The sequence below is a fragment of the Anomaloglossus baeobatrachus genome, chromosome 1, assembly GCF_048569485.1.
Source record: "Anomaloglossus baeobatrachus isolate aAnoBae1 chromosome 1, aAnoBae1.hap1, whole genome shotgun sequence".
Classification (NCBI taxonomy): domain Eukaryota; kingdom Metazoa; phylum Chordata; class Amphibia; order Anura; family Aromobatidae; genus Anomaloglossus; species Anomaloglossus baeobatrachus.
This window is the reverse complement of record NC_134353.1, coordinates 367,816,665-367,835,570: the sequence shown is the minus strand read 5'-3', so window position 1 is coordinate 367,835,570 and position 18,906 is coordinate 367,816,665. Positions and strand designations below refer to the sequence as shown.

Genomic DNA, 18,906 nt, shown 5'->3' with positions numbered 1-18,906 from the left:
AGAACAAATAAGAACCTATTTATAAATATATAGGACCCTTGATTTTAAAAGTACTTAATATTCTTGATAGGACTTTGGCGCTTAGTTAGGTGATATGACTATTTGGAGTTAACTAAGAGCAGATTTCTCTACTAAGTACCAAAGCACTGTCAAGTATAATTATTAACATTTTATAAACTATTTATTCCTCTCTTTTACTTCTCCTCTCTAACTTAATGAATAAAGAAACATGGAACAGATCTCTTAAATTGTTTGAGCCTAGACCTTGGTGAAAAAAATTGCACAAATTTCGCACATAATGTTACATCAGATTTAAGATCTAATTATTTATTTTAGACGGTGGAAATGGTGTGGTTTAGAAGAAAATATGGGTGGCTTAAAAATGTACACTAAATTGTTACAAAAATGTACAAAAAAGTGATGTAAAGAAAGTCAACTAAGAGGTGATGTAAAATTACCGTATTTTTCATTTTATAAGACACATTATAAGACACATCCCATATTTAGAGGAAAAAAGGGAAAAAAATATGGGGTACATCTTATAATCCGTTGGTGTCTTACTGAGGGGGGGTGGCAGTGGTGGTGGAGAGGGGTCACAGGAGGCAGAGGCCGTGGTGGAGTAGGGTGATGCTGGGGGGTGCAGCGGGTGTCCCAGATGCTCACTGCGGGAGCTGTGAGGCAGGAGGAAAATCCAGAAACTGTTGATGGAGCGAGCTTCAAGGAAATGGCGCCCGGATTTGGCACATGCGCAGATTGAGCTATCGTCTCAATGACAAGCCAAGATCTTATCTGAGCACACGCCACCTCTGGGCGCCATTTTTCCTAAGCCTGCTGAGTGGAGATCAATGGGCCAGAGGCGGTGTGTGCGCAGATGGGATCTTGAGCCGAGAGCTCCATTTGTGCACTTGCTAACTCAGGGCGCCATTATTTGAAGCCCTTACTGCCAACATTTTTAGGATGGCCCCTGCCTCACCACCCTCAGCGAGCACAGCCCGCTGCAAGTTTGAAGCACAGTGGTCCACAGCAATTTTGCAGCACAGTGGCCCGCAGCCTGCAGCACAGCGCACCACTTGCAACATATTCCCTGCCTCCTGTTACCCCTCTCCACCACCCCTGGTAAATTACGTTTGGATTATAAGACGCACCCTTCATTTTCCTCCAAAATTTTTGGGATGATAAGTGGGTCTTATAATACGAAAAATATGGTAGACTAAGGTATTTAATGATCTGCCAAATGTATGAACCAATATGAACCACTTTGATTAATGTGGTGTATTGTATAGACTGTCTACTAGTTTCAGTATTATTAGACAAGTGAATCTGAATAGGTTTTCATACAATATTTTCAATATTATTTTATATTACTGATGTATATTCAGTTACTTCAGTCATTTTAAATCAGTCAAGCAATCTGGGCTGCAAGCAGCATTTCACCTTTACAGTTGGGTAATTCCATACATTTTCATGTTACAAAAATAAGAAAGAGAGAGAGGCATAAATGATAAGGCATTTTATTGGTTTCCTGTAGGCAAAGTGTGTTATTATCACTGTTAAATATAGTTTTAATCGGACATTTAATTTTGCTTCCCAAATACCATTTGGGGTGTGTAACAGATGGGGCTCGGCCAGTCAGTAGCTCTTAACACCTTTACCAGTAAGGATCGACAAGGGGAGCTCTCAAAGTCACTAAAAGTGGAAAATTTATTCAGACAGATTTTCACATGCAAGGTTTGTACAAATTATCAGAGATTCACAGCATGACCAGAAAGGTTTTTTTTTTTGAAGGGGGGTAACCTGTTTTATTGTCAATGAAAATCTGGGTTGGTATTGACAGAGGTCATATGTCACTCTGTTGTGTCAGCTGGCTCTCACAAAATTCTTGGTTGTATGTTGTAGCATTTTATTGCATTAGCAGTTTGTTTGCAGATAAAGAATAACAACCAAAAAGAAATCAACAATTACTTATTGCTTAGTTCTTGGGATAATAAATTCTTTAGAATTTTAAGTACCTTGCAATATATTTTTTTTTCCTCTTTTTTTCTTTCACTAGTTCCATTACATTCTTCTGAGCAATAAATTACTTAAAACAGAAAAGAATACATTACATTCTGAAAAGAAACATATAATAATGTAAGACTTTAAAACAAATGAAACAATTAACATAAAATATCGTGAAAATTTCTCTCCTAGCTCTGTCACCTAAATATAAATAAAAGTCATTTATAAGTATTTAACTTTGTACACACATAACCAGGAGAGGGCTAATGACGCAAAATGTATATCAAACAGTAATTGAATAAGTAAAATATCTAGGAATGTGTATTTACAAAACAACATAAAAAAACATATATTGGATTGTGTGATATGTGCCAGTGGTGTTATTACTCTGCAGCGCTTGTTAATAAAATACAATTTTCTAATAGCCAATATGGCCTAAAAGGCAGAGGCAGGCGTTACTACTATACACTATAATGGGATATGCTTTGAAAACTACAGGTGCAGATATTTAACAAGCAAAGTTTTGTTTTTTTTAATCCATGTCAGTTTTGTTATGAGTCCCACAAATGCAAGTGTAACATACTTTCTCTCCATAGAATAATAAAAAAAAAATTACACAAAATATAAAAAAAAATGAAATAAAATGGAAAACGTTTTGGAAAGCAAAGCATCAAGCGGAGAAGAGTTACCAATTCAAAATACGTAATTTCTCTAAAAAACACAAACATTCAATCCCATTTTAGTCTTAATATTTTGCAACAATCTCTAAAAACTAGAGAGAGCAATTTGTTTTTTTCCTCTTAGGCAGTCAATTATCTGGAAACCAGAATGAATTTCTGTAATTGGCACCAAATTGGAAAAGATCTCTCTAGAATTTAAAATGCAATAAAACCCTAAGGCTGGTTTCACACATCCGGCTTTTCGCCGGTTTGCTGGATACGGCGCACGCCAGTACAGTTTATACAGTACAATGGCAGCTCGGACACTCCTGGGTCACATGCAGCGGTCACATGACAGCATGTGACCAGCGCTTGTTGCGCTGCCATTGTACTGTATACACTGTACTGGAGTGCGTCGTATATGGCAAACCGGCGAAAAGTCGGATGTGTGAAACCGACCTAAACGAAATAGCATCATTCCTTTGCTAATCACAGTGCAAATGGTAAGCTATGAAATCTGTTTATTCATACATTCTCCGAGTGAGAAATATATATAAAGAAACACAAAAAAAACTAATGAACAAACATTTCTTTCGCTCTCTGTTCAGTACTCGTAAGACAAGGTCAAAAGTTGAGTATGGAAGACCATTGTTTAGTATTTTACCTGTCCCAAGAAATTACGGTAGGTAGTTTAAAGGTAGAATCATGCTTAACTAATCACTGGGAAAACATGATGGATAAAAAAAAGTCCTTCTCCTTGTAAAAAGGTGCAATATTTCCAACATGTATCCAAAGCTACTGAAACTACTAACAGTCACTGAGTCTTGTTTAATCACTGCGTCATGCACATTCCTAACCAAATGTTCATGCATGTTTTCAGCCGGTAGAATGCAAACGTGCTTTTCAAATAAATACGTTTTCGTTATATCAAAATAGAAGACCCACTCTCACCTCGCTACCCAGAAATGAAATTCACACGCTCGTCCTATAAAAAATAGAATTCAACGAAATTGAAGGTATCCTCTCACACAAGGTTTTTATTATTCTAAGTAACAGATTTGCTAGCTAATAGTCTATAGTGTCAATGTGTCTTAAGTCAACCCTGTATAACATACATTACATAGTAACAAAAAAAAGGAAATAATTAAAACGGTCAAAAATAATTGCACCTTTGTGTTCAGTTGCCTACTCACTTCATGTTGCATAAATATATTAGTAGAGTTTTTGTTTACTGGGTATATGGGTCATCCTTTGGGGTAAAGATTATGTTGAAGGGGAATAGATGATGCCCTCTGTTTAGACGATAATTGAATTGTATTTTCTGATTCTATGATGCTCATTTCCAGTGGTAAGTAGTGTGTATGTCATAGTAGCATTTGCATTTCCAACAAGTATTAAACATTGTTTATTTGCAGTCTCTTATCCTGCCATGATTAATAGTAGCATGCTTTTTAATCTACTATTAGATCACAGCCTCATAAGCAAAGCTTTGGCCAGCAAAGAGCAGACATAACCTGGTTGTATACTGAAAGCAAAACAATTCTTCTTACAAAAAATTGTATGAGTACTGCATTGTCTGGATAGTTAGTCTACAGTACCACAAGCAAACAATGAGGGACTGCTGTAATTCTTGCAAATCATACATTCTGTCTACACTATTAATGCAATGCACAATAAGCCATTAAAGAAACATAAAAAGAAATGAAAAGAAAGAAAAAAAGGAACAAAGATAGGGCAGTTTTGCAAAAGTACTGTGGGACAGCCATCACTTGGACATACAAAAACTGTTTTCAACATAACATAACATAAAGGCACCATTGATGTCTTTCTTATTTTGAAATACTGTAAAAAATTGCTACATATGGCACATAACACATTTGTACATATACTTAATTTATAAAACGTTTCCTGTTTTCTACTGCAGAACTGTTAAAATAAAATAAATTGTTTAATTTAGGTGGAATACTTCATTTATATAAAATAAAGTTTTACAGGTGAATCTATGTTTTATTTGTTTTATACAGCAATAGGGTCTTGGTTAGCTATTACACTAGACAGCCTTGCTTGTAACTCTTCTTGCGTTGAGAATCGGCTAGTTGGGTTAGTCCTACTGTCTGCAAGCCGGTATGCACTTGTTGACTCTAAGCTGGTCGCCAGGGGATTTTGTATACTCAGAAAAGGTGTATCCTCGCCTATTCTTTCATCTTCTGTCTCGCTCTCAGATGTACTGCTCTCGGAGCTTGTGTCAGTGTCCAGTTCTAATCTATTAGAAATATGACCATTGGGTTTTGTTCTTTTTGCTCTCCTGCTGTTCACTAGTTTCTTTATAGGCTCCATTGACGGCTCATACTCTTGCGTAGTTTCATATTCCTCATCCTCCACTATTCTTAAAGGACTTGGTGGCAGGCTGCTACTGTCATGAGCAGGATTGTGATGGTAAGAATTATACTGCTGGTTGTAATGGTGATGATGGTAGTATAAGTCATATCTTTTATCTCGTAATCTTGGAGGTGACACCAAAAGCAATGGTCTTTCTTCTTCTATGAAAGGACTAACAGCCACTGAAGGAACAGATACAGCTAAGCTAGATACTGGTGGAGACATTTCCAAACAAGGTGATTTGGGAGATAGAGGAGTCTGAAAATCTACAGGTGACATGCGAGCCGGTGTGGTCATTGCCGAAACATATCTATGCCATGCAGAGCAAAAAGAAAGAAAAAAAATAGGTGTTACATAATGAAATATTAGTTTAATAAAAGTTTTACTTAACAAAGAGTACAAACCATTCAAGAGTTCTTATTTTACTCTAATTAGAGCATAAAATGGGTATTTTGATACCTAAAACATCGAAGCATTGTTAATCCACTTATATTTGATCATAGGTGTTCTTCAATAGAGATGAGCGAACCTTTGGAAGTTCGATTTGGAGGGCACAGTTGAATCTTAGATAAGGTTTGGTTTGTGACCCTGACTTAACCCGAACCTCAATGGAAGCCAGTAATTGGGCAGTTCTTGTCTCTGCCAACATGCAGCTTGCCATAAGCAGAACACTTCCGTGGGAGGGTGGGTGAGGTTTTTCAAAAATTGTGTGTGTGTGTGTGTGTGCACATTACATCTGGTCATGCTGATTTTACCCCCAGTGTGAGCCGATCAAACACTGCAAGTAGCTGGCACAGGGCTGAGCATCAATCATACCCAAGCAGAGTGCTGCTCGCTTAAGTGGTTTGCACTCGTATCTCACTTGAACTTCAAACGAGAACTCTGTTTTTTTTTTAAGTTTGTGTTCGAACCCGAACCTTCAACCTCAAACATCAGGTTCACTCATCTCTAGTCTTCAACAATGAGCACTATGTTACTTCCACTTCACTCTACTCACAGAAAGAATAGCTTGAAGGTATGGGTATAGGTGTTTATATCTAATACTATGAACTATATGTTCCATTCAAGTGAATTATACTGAGCTACAGTACCATAAACACACATACCTACACAGCAATGTATCTGTGTAAATAGTGAAGGATTTGCGATGAGCACCAGATAGTCAAAACTCTTCAATCCTACTGATTTGTAAGGCTTTCACACACTGCATCTTTTACTGCGTTTTTGGTGCATTTTTTAGGTGATAAAGATGCACCTAAACGCATGCATTTCCTTCTCCCAGCAAAATCTATGAGATTTATATTTTGCTATCTATATAATGCATCTTTTTTTACTGCATCTTGGCTACGTTTTTGAAGATACAGCATGTCAATTCTTTTTGCATTTTTGCCAGCATTTTTGAGCCCTTCCAGTTAATAGACTTGACTTAAAAAAACGCATTGGGCAAAATGCAGTAAAAACACGTCAAAAAGGCATACATTTTTACCACGGGTGCATTTTTGGTGCCAAAAATGCTGCATCTTTGTGGTTAAGAAAAGATGCAGTGTGTGAACATAGCTTAAAGGTTGTGGGCATTTAGACACATCAAAGATTGACCAATATTGGACAATCTTTAGGATATGTACCCATATCAGATATTTCTGTATATTATAGTTTTAATATAGTATGTTTTGAAAATGCACTTATCCTATTGGGCCAATTGTTTATTTGTCCTACATCAGATATTTTCTTCATATAAATTAAACTGTCATGTTTCCTTATTAAAGATTTCACCTATGTTCAGTCCTCCTAGAATTTGCCATCTTCCTCTGACTGTTCCTTTATAGCAAAGGTTAATAATTTTCGGCTGACAAATATGGGATTGGGAAAAAATATGCCATGGCAAAAATGCTTCGCTTTGTGAAAGCCAATTTTGTATTTTGAAGTGGCTGTTCTCTAAATCTTAAATTTACTAAACTTTAAATGATGTGCCCCATCAAAGAACAAAAAGTCATAATCCCATCAAGTTCTACTAATTTATTGGAAAAGTTGCACAGATTTTGAGAAACATGATTCTGCAACTTACAGTAGCTCCAATGAAGCTAATGGGGATGACTAAATACATAACCCAGATAAGCGTATGAAACTATTGAAAATAGAAGCTCTCTTTTTCTAACTCCATGCTTTCCCCTTTTCTGATTAAATCAGAAAAAAACCTTTAGGGCTACATTCCCATGATGAGTGTTTGGTGAGTTTTTAATGTAGCCTATTATTTGCAGAATGTCTGCACCTTTTAACTTTATTAGGTTACTTGAATTTATTTTTTGTTTGTTTTTTGTTTTTTTTTCATTTTTCCACCTGTGTTTTTTTTGTATCGTTTAAGTGCAGATTACATGCTTTTAAGTAAGTGCATTTTACGTAAGTTTAAGCACTCTGCCGATATTCTAACTCTCATTCAAGTCTACAGGGAAAAATTGGCAAATAAAACATATTTATTGCAAGAGAAATTAACATGCTGCGGATTTTTTAAAAAAATGCAGCACAGTTCAGTTTATGCTGTGTAAAAAAAAATGTTCAGAGGATATGAGATTTCTATAATCCCATTCACCTTCCTATAACTGTTAGGCTATGTTCACACACTGTATCTTTTTTTTTTTTTTTACCACAAAGATGTAGTGTTTTTATCCCAAAAAACACACCCGCGGCAAAAACTCATCCAAAAAACGCATGCGGTTTTTACATGTTTTTACTGCGTTTTGCCTAAAGCATTTTTTAAGTCAAATCTATTGACCTGAAGGGCTCAAAAATACTGTCAAAAATTCAAAAAGAATTGACATACTGCATCTTGGCTACATCTTCAAAAACACAGCTAAGAAAAGATGCCCAGTGTGGACAGCAAAATAGAAATCTCATAGACTTTGCTCTGCGAAGAAAATGCATGCAATTGGGTGCTTCTTTGTGACCTCAAAAATGCACCAATAACGCAGTAAAATATGCAGTGTGTGAACATAGCCTTTGACACTGTATTTTTTTTTTGCATAGCAAAAATATGCAGCATCAAAAACTCACCCAATGCTTATCGTGGGAATTTAACTTAATAGTGTAACAAGAATGCAGAAAATTAACACATATTGTTATATCCATTTGTATGCATGGAAATGTATTATTTAATCTATAATCTTTTAATAAATTCATGAGCAAAAGGGTAACAATATTTTGAACATTTGACTTTCAGGCTCCATATGTCCCCATCCACTACAGCTTTGAACGTGACACTACCTTCATTTTATAGATAATCATCTTGGCTATCTCATAGGCTGGTTTCAGACGTCCATGTTTTAGGTACGTGTGACATCTGTTTTTAACACGGATGTCACACGTACCCATGTTAACCCATTGTGCACTCTCACACGGCCGTGTTTTCACACGGACCGTGTGGCCCCGCTATTTCACACGGAGACGTGCCCGTTTTTTCTCCAGCAGCACGGATGTCACACGGACCGCACACTGATGTGATCCGTGTGACATCAGTGTGACACGTACCGGAGAAAACACGGGTTTTTAAATAAAAAGATTTTCTATATTTATCTGTAACCAGCGATTCTGTCTCCGGCTCTGCTGCGTCCCGCTTCTGACCCCTGCTCATTATTTTCATTGATTATTCACCGCGTTGTGCAGCTGAGAGCAGGGGCATCGCGGTGACAGCAAAAGAGACAGCACCGCCGAGGACAGCATAGCCGGGGACATCGCTAGTGACAGGTGAGTATCCTGCCAGCAGTGTGTGTGCCGGGACGTCCAGGAGGACATCGGATTTCCCAATGAACACTGATGACCTCCTAATGACCCACCCGTGACAACTGCGTTACAGCGAGTGTCACGATGGTGACTTCCAGGGGTTCATGAGAGTTCATTGGGAACCCTGATGAGTCCCTGGATGTCACTGCACAAACTGCTGTATACTCACCTGTCACCAGCGATGTCCCCGGTGATGTCCCCAGTGATGCTGTCCTCAGCTGTGCTGTACCCAGCCTGTCCCCGCGATGTTCCGGCTTCCATTTCCTCAGGCAGCGAATAATCAATGAAAATCATGAGCGGGCATCAGGAGCGGGACGCAGCAGAGCTGGAGACAACATCGCTGGATACAGGTAAATATAGAACATCTTTTCATTACAGAGACACATGTTTTACCCGGTATGTGTCACACGTATGCAAACACGGATATCACACGGATGTCACACGTGTGACACACGTATGACACACATATGACCATAACATGCGTGTGACTGGTACCTGATTAAACACGGACGTCTGAAACCAGCCATACATAAATTTGATTTGCAACTATTTAGCATATGCTTAGTTATGCAGATTCTTGGCATGTTACTGCATTGTTACTGCTTTGTTCCTGTATACTTCAAATTACAACCTGTTCCCACTTTCCATCATACGTCTGTATGTTATTAGGTCGATTCCCAAGAGAGAGGTCACTGGTTTGAATCAAGGAGGAACAGCCATGAAGAAGATTTCCCAAGAAAACAGAAACAGCATTATCCAGCTCATGGATAGCAATCTATCAGCCAAGAAAATTGCCAAACTACATCATGTGAGTGCCATGACAATGGGAAGAATCTGAAATGAAATCCATCCATCCATTTAAAATCCAAGAAGTGGGCATCCAGGCAAAATATTGGAGCCAACAAATCAGCTCATCAGAAGGACCATCAGTTCTGGCACAACAAACACGGCAATGGAGGTGGCTCGTATGCTTTGTAATACTGAGATCACAGACGTCCATGCAAGTACCATGTGACGCACGTTACACAAGTCTGGAATGATGGTCCAACAAACGGTGAAGAAGTCTCGAGTTCAATATCATCATAGAAAGCGTTGACTTGAGTTTGCAAAAAAGTATGAAAAGTGGACAGTAGAAGATTGAAAACTGGTGATTTGCAGTGATGAGATAAAAGTCAATAGATTAAGCTCTGATGGGTGCAAATGGGTCTGGGAGAAATAAGTAAAAAAGGGGCTAGGAAGGTAAAAAAATTGAAGGAACTGTCAAGTTCGGTAGAAGAAGCCTGATGATATGGGTTTGTTTACAGTCAAAGGCATTGGCTATTTGATGAAGATCAATAGTGGTCTCAATGCTGAGCTATATGTGAGTATTCTACATGACAAGTTAATTTGTACACTCTAGTTATATGGTTGTAAAAAGGACGACATAATGTTCCAGCAGGACAATGACCGAAAGCATATGTCGAGATTAGTGAAGAAATGGTTTAATGACAATAAAGCAGAGGTGCTAGATTGCCCCCACAGGCCCCAGACCACAACCCAATTGAACACTTGTGGGTATTATCGTACAGAAAGCTGTATACATACTCAAATGTATAGACCAGTAGGCACCAGTTGTAGGAATGCATAGAAGAGACCTGGGATCAGATTTTGGTTGAGATGTGCTTAAAGGTCACGTCTCACTAAGCGACATCGCTAGCGACATCGCTGCTGAGTCACGTTTTTGTGACGCAACAGCGATCTTGCTAGCGATGTCACTGTGTGTGACATCCAGCAACGACCTGGCCCCTGCTGTGAGGTTGCCTGTCATTGCTGAATGTCCTGGACTATTTTTTGGTTGTTACTCTCCCGCTGTGAAGCACACATCTCTGTGTTTGACAGCGAGAGAGCAACGATCTGAATGTGAAGGGAGCAGGGAGCCGGCTTCAGCGGACGCTGGTAACCAAGGTACACATCGGGTAACCAAGCAAAGAACTTTGCTTGGTTACCCGATATTTACCTTGGTTACCAGCGTCCGTAGCTTCTAGAATCCGGCTCCCTGCTCCCTGCGTACGTAGCCAAGGTACACAACGGGTAACTATAAGCAAAGCGCTTTGCTTAGTAACCCGATGTGTACCATGGTTACGAAGAACAGCGTCGGTACACGGGTCGCTGGTGGCTGGTCGCTGGTGAGATCTGCCTGTGTGACAGGTCACCAGCGACCATGTAGTGACGCTCCAGTGATCTCTGCAAGGTCAGATCGCTGGTGGGATCGCTGAAGCGTCGCTTAGTGTGACGGTACCTTAAGTTTGATCAAGAGCATGCCTAGAAGTATTCAGGAAGTATTGAAAGGCAAAAGTGGCTTTAGAAAATACTAACAAAGTACTTAAAACAGTAACAATGAGGTGACATGACAAGAATCTGCATAAATAATCATGTGGTAAATAGTTACAAATCAAATTTATACATGAGATAGTCAAGATGATTGTCTATAAAATGATGGTAATCTCACATTCAATAGTGTAGTGGATGGTGAGCTATAGAGCCTGAAAGTCAAAAGTTCAAAATACTGTTACCCTTTTGCTTGTCAGTGCAATAAAGAGCATAAATTTACGCAATGCTTCTCATTGATTCACTTGAGATACTGCATCACATTTTAAAATTGAATACACGCAATCTTGTGGTAGGGGGAAGTGTAAACTCTTTCAATCATTACTGAATTACAATTTGATGTACACATATTGTAGGAACATACAGTATGCAATGCCATGATAGTTTATAAAAAAATGCAATGAATAAAGTAAAACATTAATCGAATATATGAATTCTTTAAAAACAGCTTTTAAATTATTTAGAAAAATAATGGCACATAAAAGACATGGCATACCTTTCACTGTGGGGTGAATCTCTGTATGAATCTGGAGTGTCTCTTGCATGTCTGAGATAACTGCAATCTCTGGGACCTCCTATGCCATTTAGTCGTCCTCTTGGTCCTGTTGGACTTGTGTGTCTACTGTTTTCCACTGAAGATGTGACAATTACTGAATGACTTTCTGAAATAATACTTTCAGACTGACCGTTGCTCCAGCTATCAAGATAAGAATCAAATGCTTAGAAGAGTTTTCATCATCCCATAAAAAAACAATGAGAAGTAATAAATATCATATCATAGTAATTGAATGATGGAAAGTGTTAGTGAGCCAGGATTACTCATTGGAGTAGAAAGTTAAAAGCTCTAAGCGCTACAAAAGCAGTATATTCATCTAAAGTCCCTTATCTGTTCCTTATAGTAAGACATTTCAGTATACAGGTAGCTCTGCCACAACCATGCTTTCAAACTATAAGGGGAACCAGTTATGCAATTTATGCTGCTGAAACATCTGCGCAGCAAGAATCAGAGCCTTGCTGGATGATTGCAACCAGGTACATTTTTCTCTGAATCACCGGTGTGTATAAATAGAGGAACCGGCCACATACAATAGCCAGACAGGAGACTAGTTCAGTGCCACCCCATGCCAATATCTCATCACATAGTTCCAAGTGATTGACATGTCCCTCCTATATGGAGAGACCTGGCACTCACCTGAACGGTGCAGGGAAAAGCACCTCAGACCTATAGTGCCTGGCAGGTCTTCTAAGAATTTTTTTTCTGAAACACTCCAGCAACCGAAAAGCCAGGCTCTGCTTGAGTGGCATAACCAATATTACCATTAGTTTCCTTTTTAACATTGTTTAAATTCTGAACTTCTTGCCAGCTCTCTCTCTCTGTGCCTCTAGACTACATTTCCTAACTGTCAGTGCTGTATCTACAGCACAGCTCTTTTACTCCCCAGAAGACTACAAAAGTAGGTTGCAGATCTAAAGTCCCCTTAGTATCCCTTCTAGACTTTTCAGCATGCAGGTGGTTCAGCCCCAACCACATTTTAAAAATTGTATTGAATCTGTCAACAGGTTTTTTCTATGTAAGCTGCAGCCAGAAAACTGCAAGGGTTAACACAGAAAATTCAGAGATGCCTGTCTTGTCACAGTCCGATTTGTCGCTTAACCAGCAGGACTTCTCATTGCTCAGACTACAATGTCACACGCACAGCAGTCCGACTTTCCCCCTCCTCTGATCTACATCTCACTGTCAATGTATAATCTCTATAGAGAGCCTGGTATGGTCAAGGCAGCTCTTTCAGCTCTACTACATGACTAAAGCTAAAAATTATGATCGTGCCAGAATGGCTGCACCCAGTAATCTAAATGATGCATAGTTGCATTCAGGATCTCTTTGCTTACATCATGCTACTCTCAGATGAGGTAGCAAAATCCTGCTGACAGATTCCCTTTAACAAATACCCTATAAACATAAATATTACATGTAATTGAAAAAAAATGTAAATAAAATTAACTACTTTTAAACTGTAATGTAAACTAAAAGGGGTTTTCTGGACAAAAAAATATAAAGTAAAAAATTATCTGGCTCTCCCTGTAATAACAGTTACTTTTTTAAAAAATATTTTTTAGCTCTTTTTCAGCCCTTTGTAGCCATTCTTGTGGTCTTTTATAGTTTACATCTTAAACTTCCTGCCAGCAATCCCTCTGTATCTTTAGGCTATGTGCCCACGCTGCAGAAAATGCGCGGAATTTGCCGCGGATTTTTTGCGGAAATTCCGCGGATTTTTCAAAAATCTGCATCACAGCTACTCCCCAGCCATTTCTATGGCATTTGGAAACTGCTGTGCCCACGCTGCAGATTTTTCCGCTGAGGAAATAATTCGGATTTCCCTGCGGAAAAATCAGCAGCATGTCAATTATTCCTGCGGATTTCTCCGCAGGGTCCCATATACTTACCTGCCTCACCGGAGTCACTTTCTCCGTCCGGTGTTCAGGAGCGCGGTGAATCCAGGTTCAGGAAGGAAGAGGTGGGCGGGGCATGCACGAGCTCCGGTCATGTGACAGCCGGAGCTAGTTCAGGCCCGCCCACCTTCTCCTGCAGACGCTGACAGAGTGACACGGCCGCCGGAAAACGAGGTGCTGCATGATGGAGGTAAGTATGAACACCCGATCACTGCAGCACTTGTTCTGCATTGAGGATGCAATGCCGAAGCCATGGTACTGTATCCTCAATGCAGAATGCCCGCACCATATACGCAGGACATTCCGCAGCATGGAAACAGACAGAAGTTGTGGTGCGGTTTCCTGGGAGCTCCTGCGGAATGTCCTGCGGATATATCCGCAGGACACTGTCCCCGTGGGCACATAGCCTTAGACTAAATTTCCCAAGAGACAAACCTGCATCTCTTCTATGGCTCCTCTCTTCCCAACCTCTATAGTTTGAAATAGCTAAATATTATTTAATCACCTTACTTATTTGTTCATTATTCCATTAATTGGATAGATATCAATAATTATACTTTTGTTTTCAATTAAAATCATTCATACCTGTGGCTTGGTGTTTGGGTTACTGTTGTGGAGTGATGTGTTGTTGAAGTATAATGACTTGTTGAAAACGATGTTTCCGTCTCACGTTCAATTACGTGTTCACTGGATATAACATTCTTTGAAACATATTGCTGCAAGAATGTAAAAAAAGGACAATCTTTACTGTAGATATTTGGACCATTAAGAAAAGTCTATTGGTAAGATCATAAACAGATGTTGTTGAATGCTGAATACTATGGTTAACATTAGTTTTACATTTATTGAGGTCTCTTGAGCAGCTCAAAGCAATGCAGTCTCCTTACAGTTTCCTCACTTCCTGGTTTCTGACTCTCCTCCTTGAGAGGAAATTCTGGTGAGCAGAGCTGTAGTATTAGTAGAAATATAAAGCTCAGCACAAGTTCTGTTGCTACACTTTCAACTATCAGTGGTTTGTTCCGGAGTTTGTACACTGGTTTTAATGCATTTACACAAAGAGCTAAAAGGGCACTTGAGCAAGCACAATGTTCTGGACACCAAAAGCAGAGAGATGTGATGCTGTGGAAGCTGCAGGGTTGGTGATTTTGCAAAATTTATAACTGCAACTTTTCAGCAGCTGAGGCAAACGGGGAGGGAGGTGAGTACTAACAGCTGAATACAAGTCAAGGGGCTGGAGATACAAGGCTGAGATGTTAAGCATTAGCCCCTCTCCTGGAATGTAACCCTGCACACTGTCAGCCAGGGTATGGAAGCCAAGCTCCATGCAAACCAGCTGTACACTATAAAGGATAAAATCTGAGAATTACAACAGATAGAAAAAGCAAGTCAATTTCAAACTTGCTTATTTTCAAGCTGTTTAACCAGTTAAAGCAATTTAAAAACTTGAGAATACCCCATAAAACGACAAATAATGTAAGTACATTTTTGGAAAATGTGGTGAGGTTTTAGGATTACTTTGAACTCAACTTGGCTTATATCGGTAAATTCGTGTTTATATTTTGGTTACTAAATGTCAGATCTGGAGTAACAATATCATCCTTCCCTGTGCCTTTCTAAGACAATATTATTGAATGTTCTCAGTGAGAGGAAGACATTTCTAAGACAATAACACACATATAAAAAAAGGTTTTTTATTGTTGCCGATAGCAAGTTTAGAGAAATATTTTTTTACTACTATATATTCAAAAATATTTCTACAAATTAAAAAGCTTCTGAAAAGACTAAGAGTTGGACTGAAGTTTTGCTTCCAGGAAAATAAAAGCCCTCACTTTTTTCACTACTTTTGGAGTGCCTACTTTTTCGTTTTTTATTATATAGTTTCTACTGCTAAGCAGATTTCTTATGGAAGTTCAGATAATGGAATACCCCCCAGCCCTGGATTGGTTAAAATATAAATTGTTGATGCTTACTAGCCCTGAATTTGCCATTGGTAAACTTGTCTTCAACAAAAGCCAAACATCTTTTTCATTTCTTTCTGATATTCACTGCTCAGTAGAAAATGGAGTTATTTGTGGCATAACTGGTGTCTTTAGAAGAGATGAGCAAAACTTTGGAGGTTTGATTTGCTGGCAGAAATCGAACCAAACATCCACTAGTTTGAATTTTGCCCGAGCCCGGCTCAAAATCATTGATTGGCAGTTTGAGTCTCCTCATACAGCCAGCCATAAGCAGATCACTTCCGGGAAGGAGGGCAGTCTTTCTATATTTTTTTGTTGTACAGTACATCTAATCATGCTCTTGTTGCCCCCAGTGTGAGCCGTTCAAACACTTCATGTGGCACACACAGGGCTGAACACCAAGTGTTCCTGAGCACAGCATTGCTCTCGCGAGTGAAGTTCACACGTAAAGCATCCGAACTTCAAACCCAACGCCTGATTTTTTAAGTCGGTATTCGATTCGAAAATCAAACCTCGGGTTTGCTGATCTCTAGTCTTTTGTCATTGCTAGAAATTGGAGTCTTCTACCTAAAATTTATATTTGACAAACTAAATCTCAAAATTGATGAGTAAATTCACCATCTCAATGACAGCTAAAAACTCATAAACCACTTTATGAACTGTAAACCTTAAATTTCGAAAAATTGAGTGGCTCATCAATATAATGAGATGTTTCTATTACAAAATACAATTCTGTGATGTTTTCAGAATTAGACCAAGGACCAAGTTTTCTAGTTATAAAATTCTGCATATATCAGTTACTTTACAACAACTTACATTTACTAGCTGGACATTTTCTGGTGGTGGATTTGGATGATGTGGTCCATTTGCCATGTTGACCATATTATTCCGCTCTGATCGAAGACTCTGTCTTAGACGATCATGTAACTTTTTTCTTTGTTTCCTAAAGAAATATTTAAAATTGAATATTAAGCTTTTTACATGGTGACTACTTTGATGTTAATGTATGCTTTTTCTATAAAAGTCATTCTTAAAATACTATTTTACTTATTAAATTTAACCTATTATAAAATAATATTTCTTACACATTGCTAATTGAGAAAGAAATTAAGAAATGTCCATATTTTCTTATCCTAGTGTGTAACTATTTTGTAAATAATTGATTGATTTAGTCTATTCAATTTTTATTGATTTTGTTATCGTTACTTATGAGTGAAGTGATTTGTGGAGTCATTCATCATAAAAATCAGTTATAATTTAATTGATTGTCATCTTATGTTAGAAGACAATATTTAATTTGACCTGAATACCCTAGTTGAAAAAACCTATCTACACTCATAGAGCTACACCTTTTGCTAACTTATTTTTAAATGTAAGACATATATTTTGAACAAGTAAATTATTTTTATAAAATATCCCTAAGTATTTACAGTATATAAAAGAAAATAAATAATAAAAAAATGTTTACTTTGTTTTGCAGTAGGCCACAACACACATGATGCCAACTACAAGAAGAGCAATACAGATGCCAGTTATGGTGAGCACTCTTTTCTGGTACAATTCTTCGGCTTCTAAAAAGGTAAAAATAGAAAATAAAAAAAAAGATGTACTCACATTCTACATCTATAATATGTCACCATTAAATCACAGCATAATCCTCTAATTAACTTACTAAATACACTAAGCAGTAAAGTTGATAAGTATATTAATTTAAGATATTTCTAAAATCAAGAAATTCAAATAAGTATTATAAAAATAAGAAATAAAGAAATGTCTCAATAGAAATGTATGAAACATATAATTTCTGATGTAGATCTTGTGAAGGGTAATTTTTTATTGTTAAATCAGATTATAGTGTGTAAGAATTAATATAATAAACTATATTAAAGGATATTGACACCTTTGAGGCCTTTTTATTTACTGGCATTTATTTTTTAATAAAAATCAGTTTTGCATTTGGCTTTCTTTAAATATTTTGCAGCATTTTGCCTTTATAGGGTTTTTGTTTCTTTGCAGATTGCTGTTTGATAATTGAGTTAACTCAGAATCTATCAATTGACTCAAAAATGTGTAGCTTGCAACTGTCTTTTTCTGAGCTCCTCTCAACTGATCTATGACCACAACGTTCAGTAAAACTTTGATGTGGTCTATGGTCACTATTCAAAACAGCAGAGCTCAGAAAAAGACATTTACAAACTCTGCCGCCATCAACTGTAACTAACTGATGAATTCTCAGATAACTCTTTAACCAGCTATAGACAGTCCAAAAGAGAAGCTATATGAGGTAAACACTGCAAATATTTTAACAAAATCAATCGCAAAAATTATTTTTAGTATAAAACAAAATACCCTGAAAGGTGTCCATATCCTATATCACTAGTTACTACTAGTGAGAAATTTTCAGATAAAACTATTTTGAACCAAACATAGCTTTTTCAACATGGGAATTAATATAAGAATTGATGAATGAAATGATTTTAAGGGGTTGTACGAGATTAGTACAATTTACTTGCAATCTTCTATAAAGACTGCCAATACTATTCATAAATAGTGATGGGCGAGAACTAAACCATTACAGAAAGTCAATGATTGACTTTTTAAGGTCTCCGCCCACACAAAGACAACCATAAACAGAACATTTTTGGTGGGAGGGAGGTCCAAGTTGTTTTGGTTTTGGTCACACTACGTCCGAAAACGTTGTTTTATCCCCCACGAGAGCCTTTCAGAGACTGTGAATAGCTCTCCATGAGGTGGCTATACACATCATGCAGTGAATCAAGCCTGTGCTTTGTGGTCGTTGTTTCATGGATAAAATAGCCGAGCGCACACAATACTGGGTTGAGCTCCGCAAGTACCCAAGCAGTCTGATGGTCGATCAAGTAACGAGCAGTACCAAGCACGCTCGCTCATTGCTATTCATAAAATGTGTCTGGTTTACTTTTGAATGAGAGTAAACTACAATATCATATACAAGAATGATGTTTCTAGAACTCCACTATATTTTCCTAATCTCATACAACCCCTTTAATTTTTAAGCAGTTTTAATTGTACATGTAATATGCAATTTCAAAATAAAAAATATATTTAGAAATCATTTTAAGCAATTCTTATTAAATTATCTGCCTTCACAAGATTACATCGGAGAAATATGTACAGTATACTTATACATTTGATATTGGCTTGCACATATTACACTAATTAAAAGCAAACTAGTATTTCAGTCATGGCAACTGAAACTTTCAAAGTAAAGACCTTTGTTATTTGAAGTGCACTGTATCTTAGAAAATATAATTTGAGGTTTCAAATCCCTGGTCACTTAC

General features: G+C 37.8%; 1 protein-coding gene across 8 annotated transcripts in view; it reads right to left on the bottom strand.

The window, feature by feature from the left end:
• Positions 1 to 1,495: 1,495 nt before the first annotated feature.
• The window catches only part of NRG1 (neuregulin 1), a 984,863-nt gene continuing 967,452 nt past the window's right edge, over positions 1,496 to 18,906 (bottom strand). For all 8 annotated transcript variants that reach the window (XM_075352470.1, XM_075352472.1, XM_075352475.1 and 5 more), the window contains 5 exons: positions 17,055 to 17,157; positions 16,403 to 16,529; positions 14,214 to 14,344; positions 11,674 to 11,874; positions 1,496 to 5,346 (listed from right to left, as the gene is read on the bottom strand). In XM_075352470.1, the coding sequence (XP_075208585.1) occupies positions 4,674 to 5,346; positions 11,674 to 11,874; positions 14,214 to 14,344; positions 16,403 to 16,529; positions 17,055 to 17,157 (1,235 nt within the window). In that variant the 3' untranslated portion in view covers positions 1,496 to 4,673. The remainder of the gene's footprint in view (positions 5,347 to 11,673; positions 11,875 to 14,213; positions 14,345 to 16,402; positions 16,530 to 17,054; positions 17,158 to 18,906) is intronic.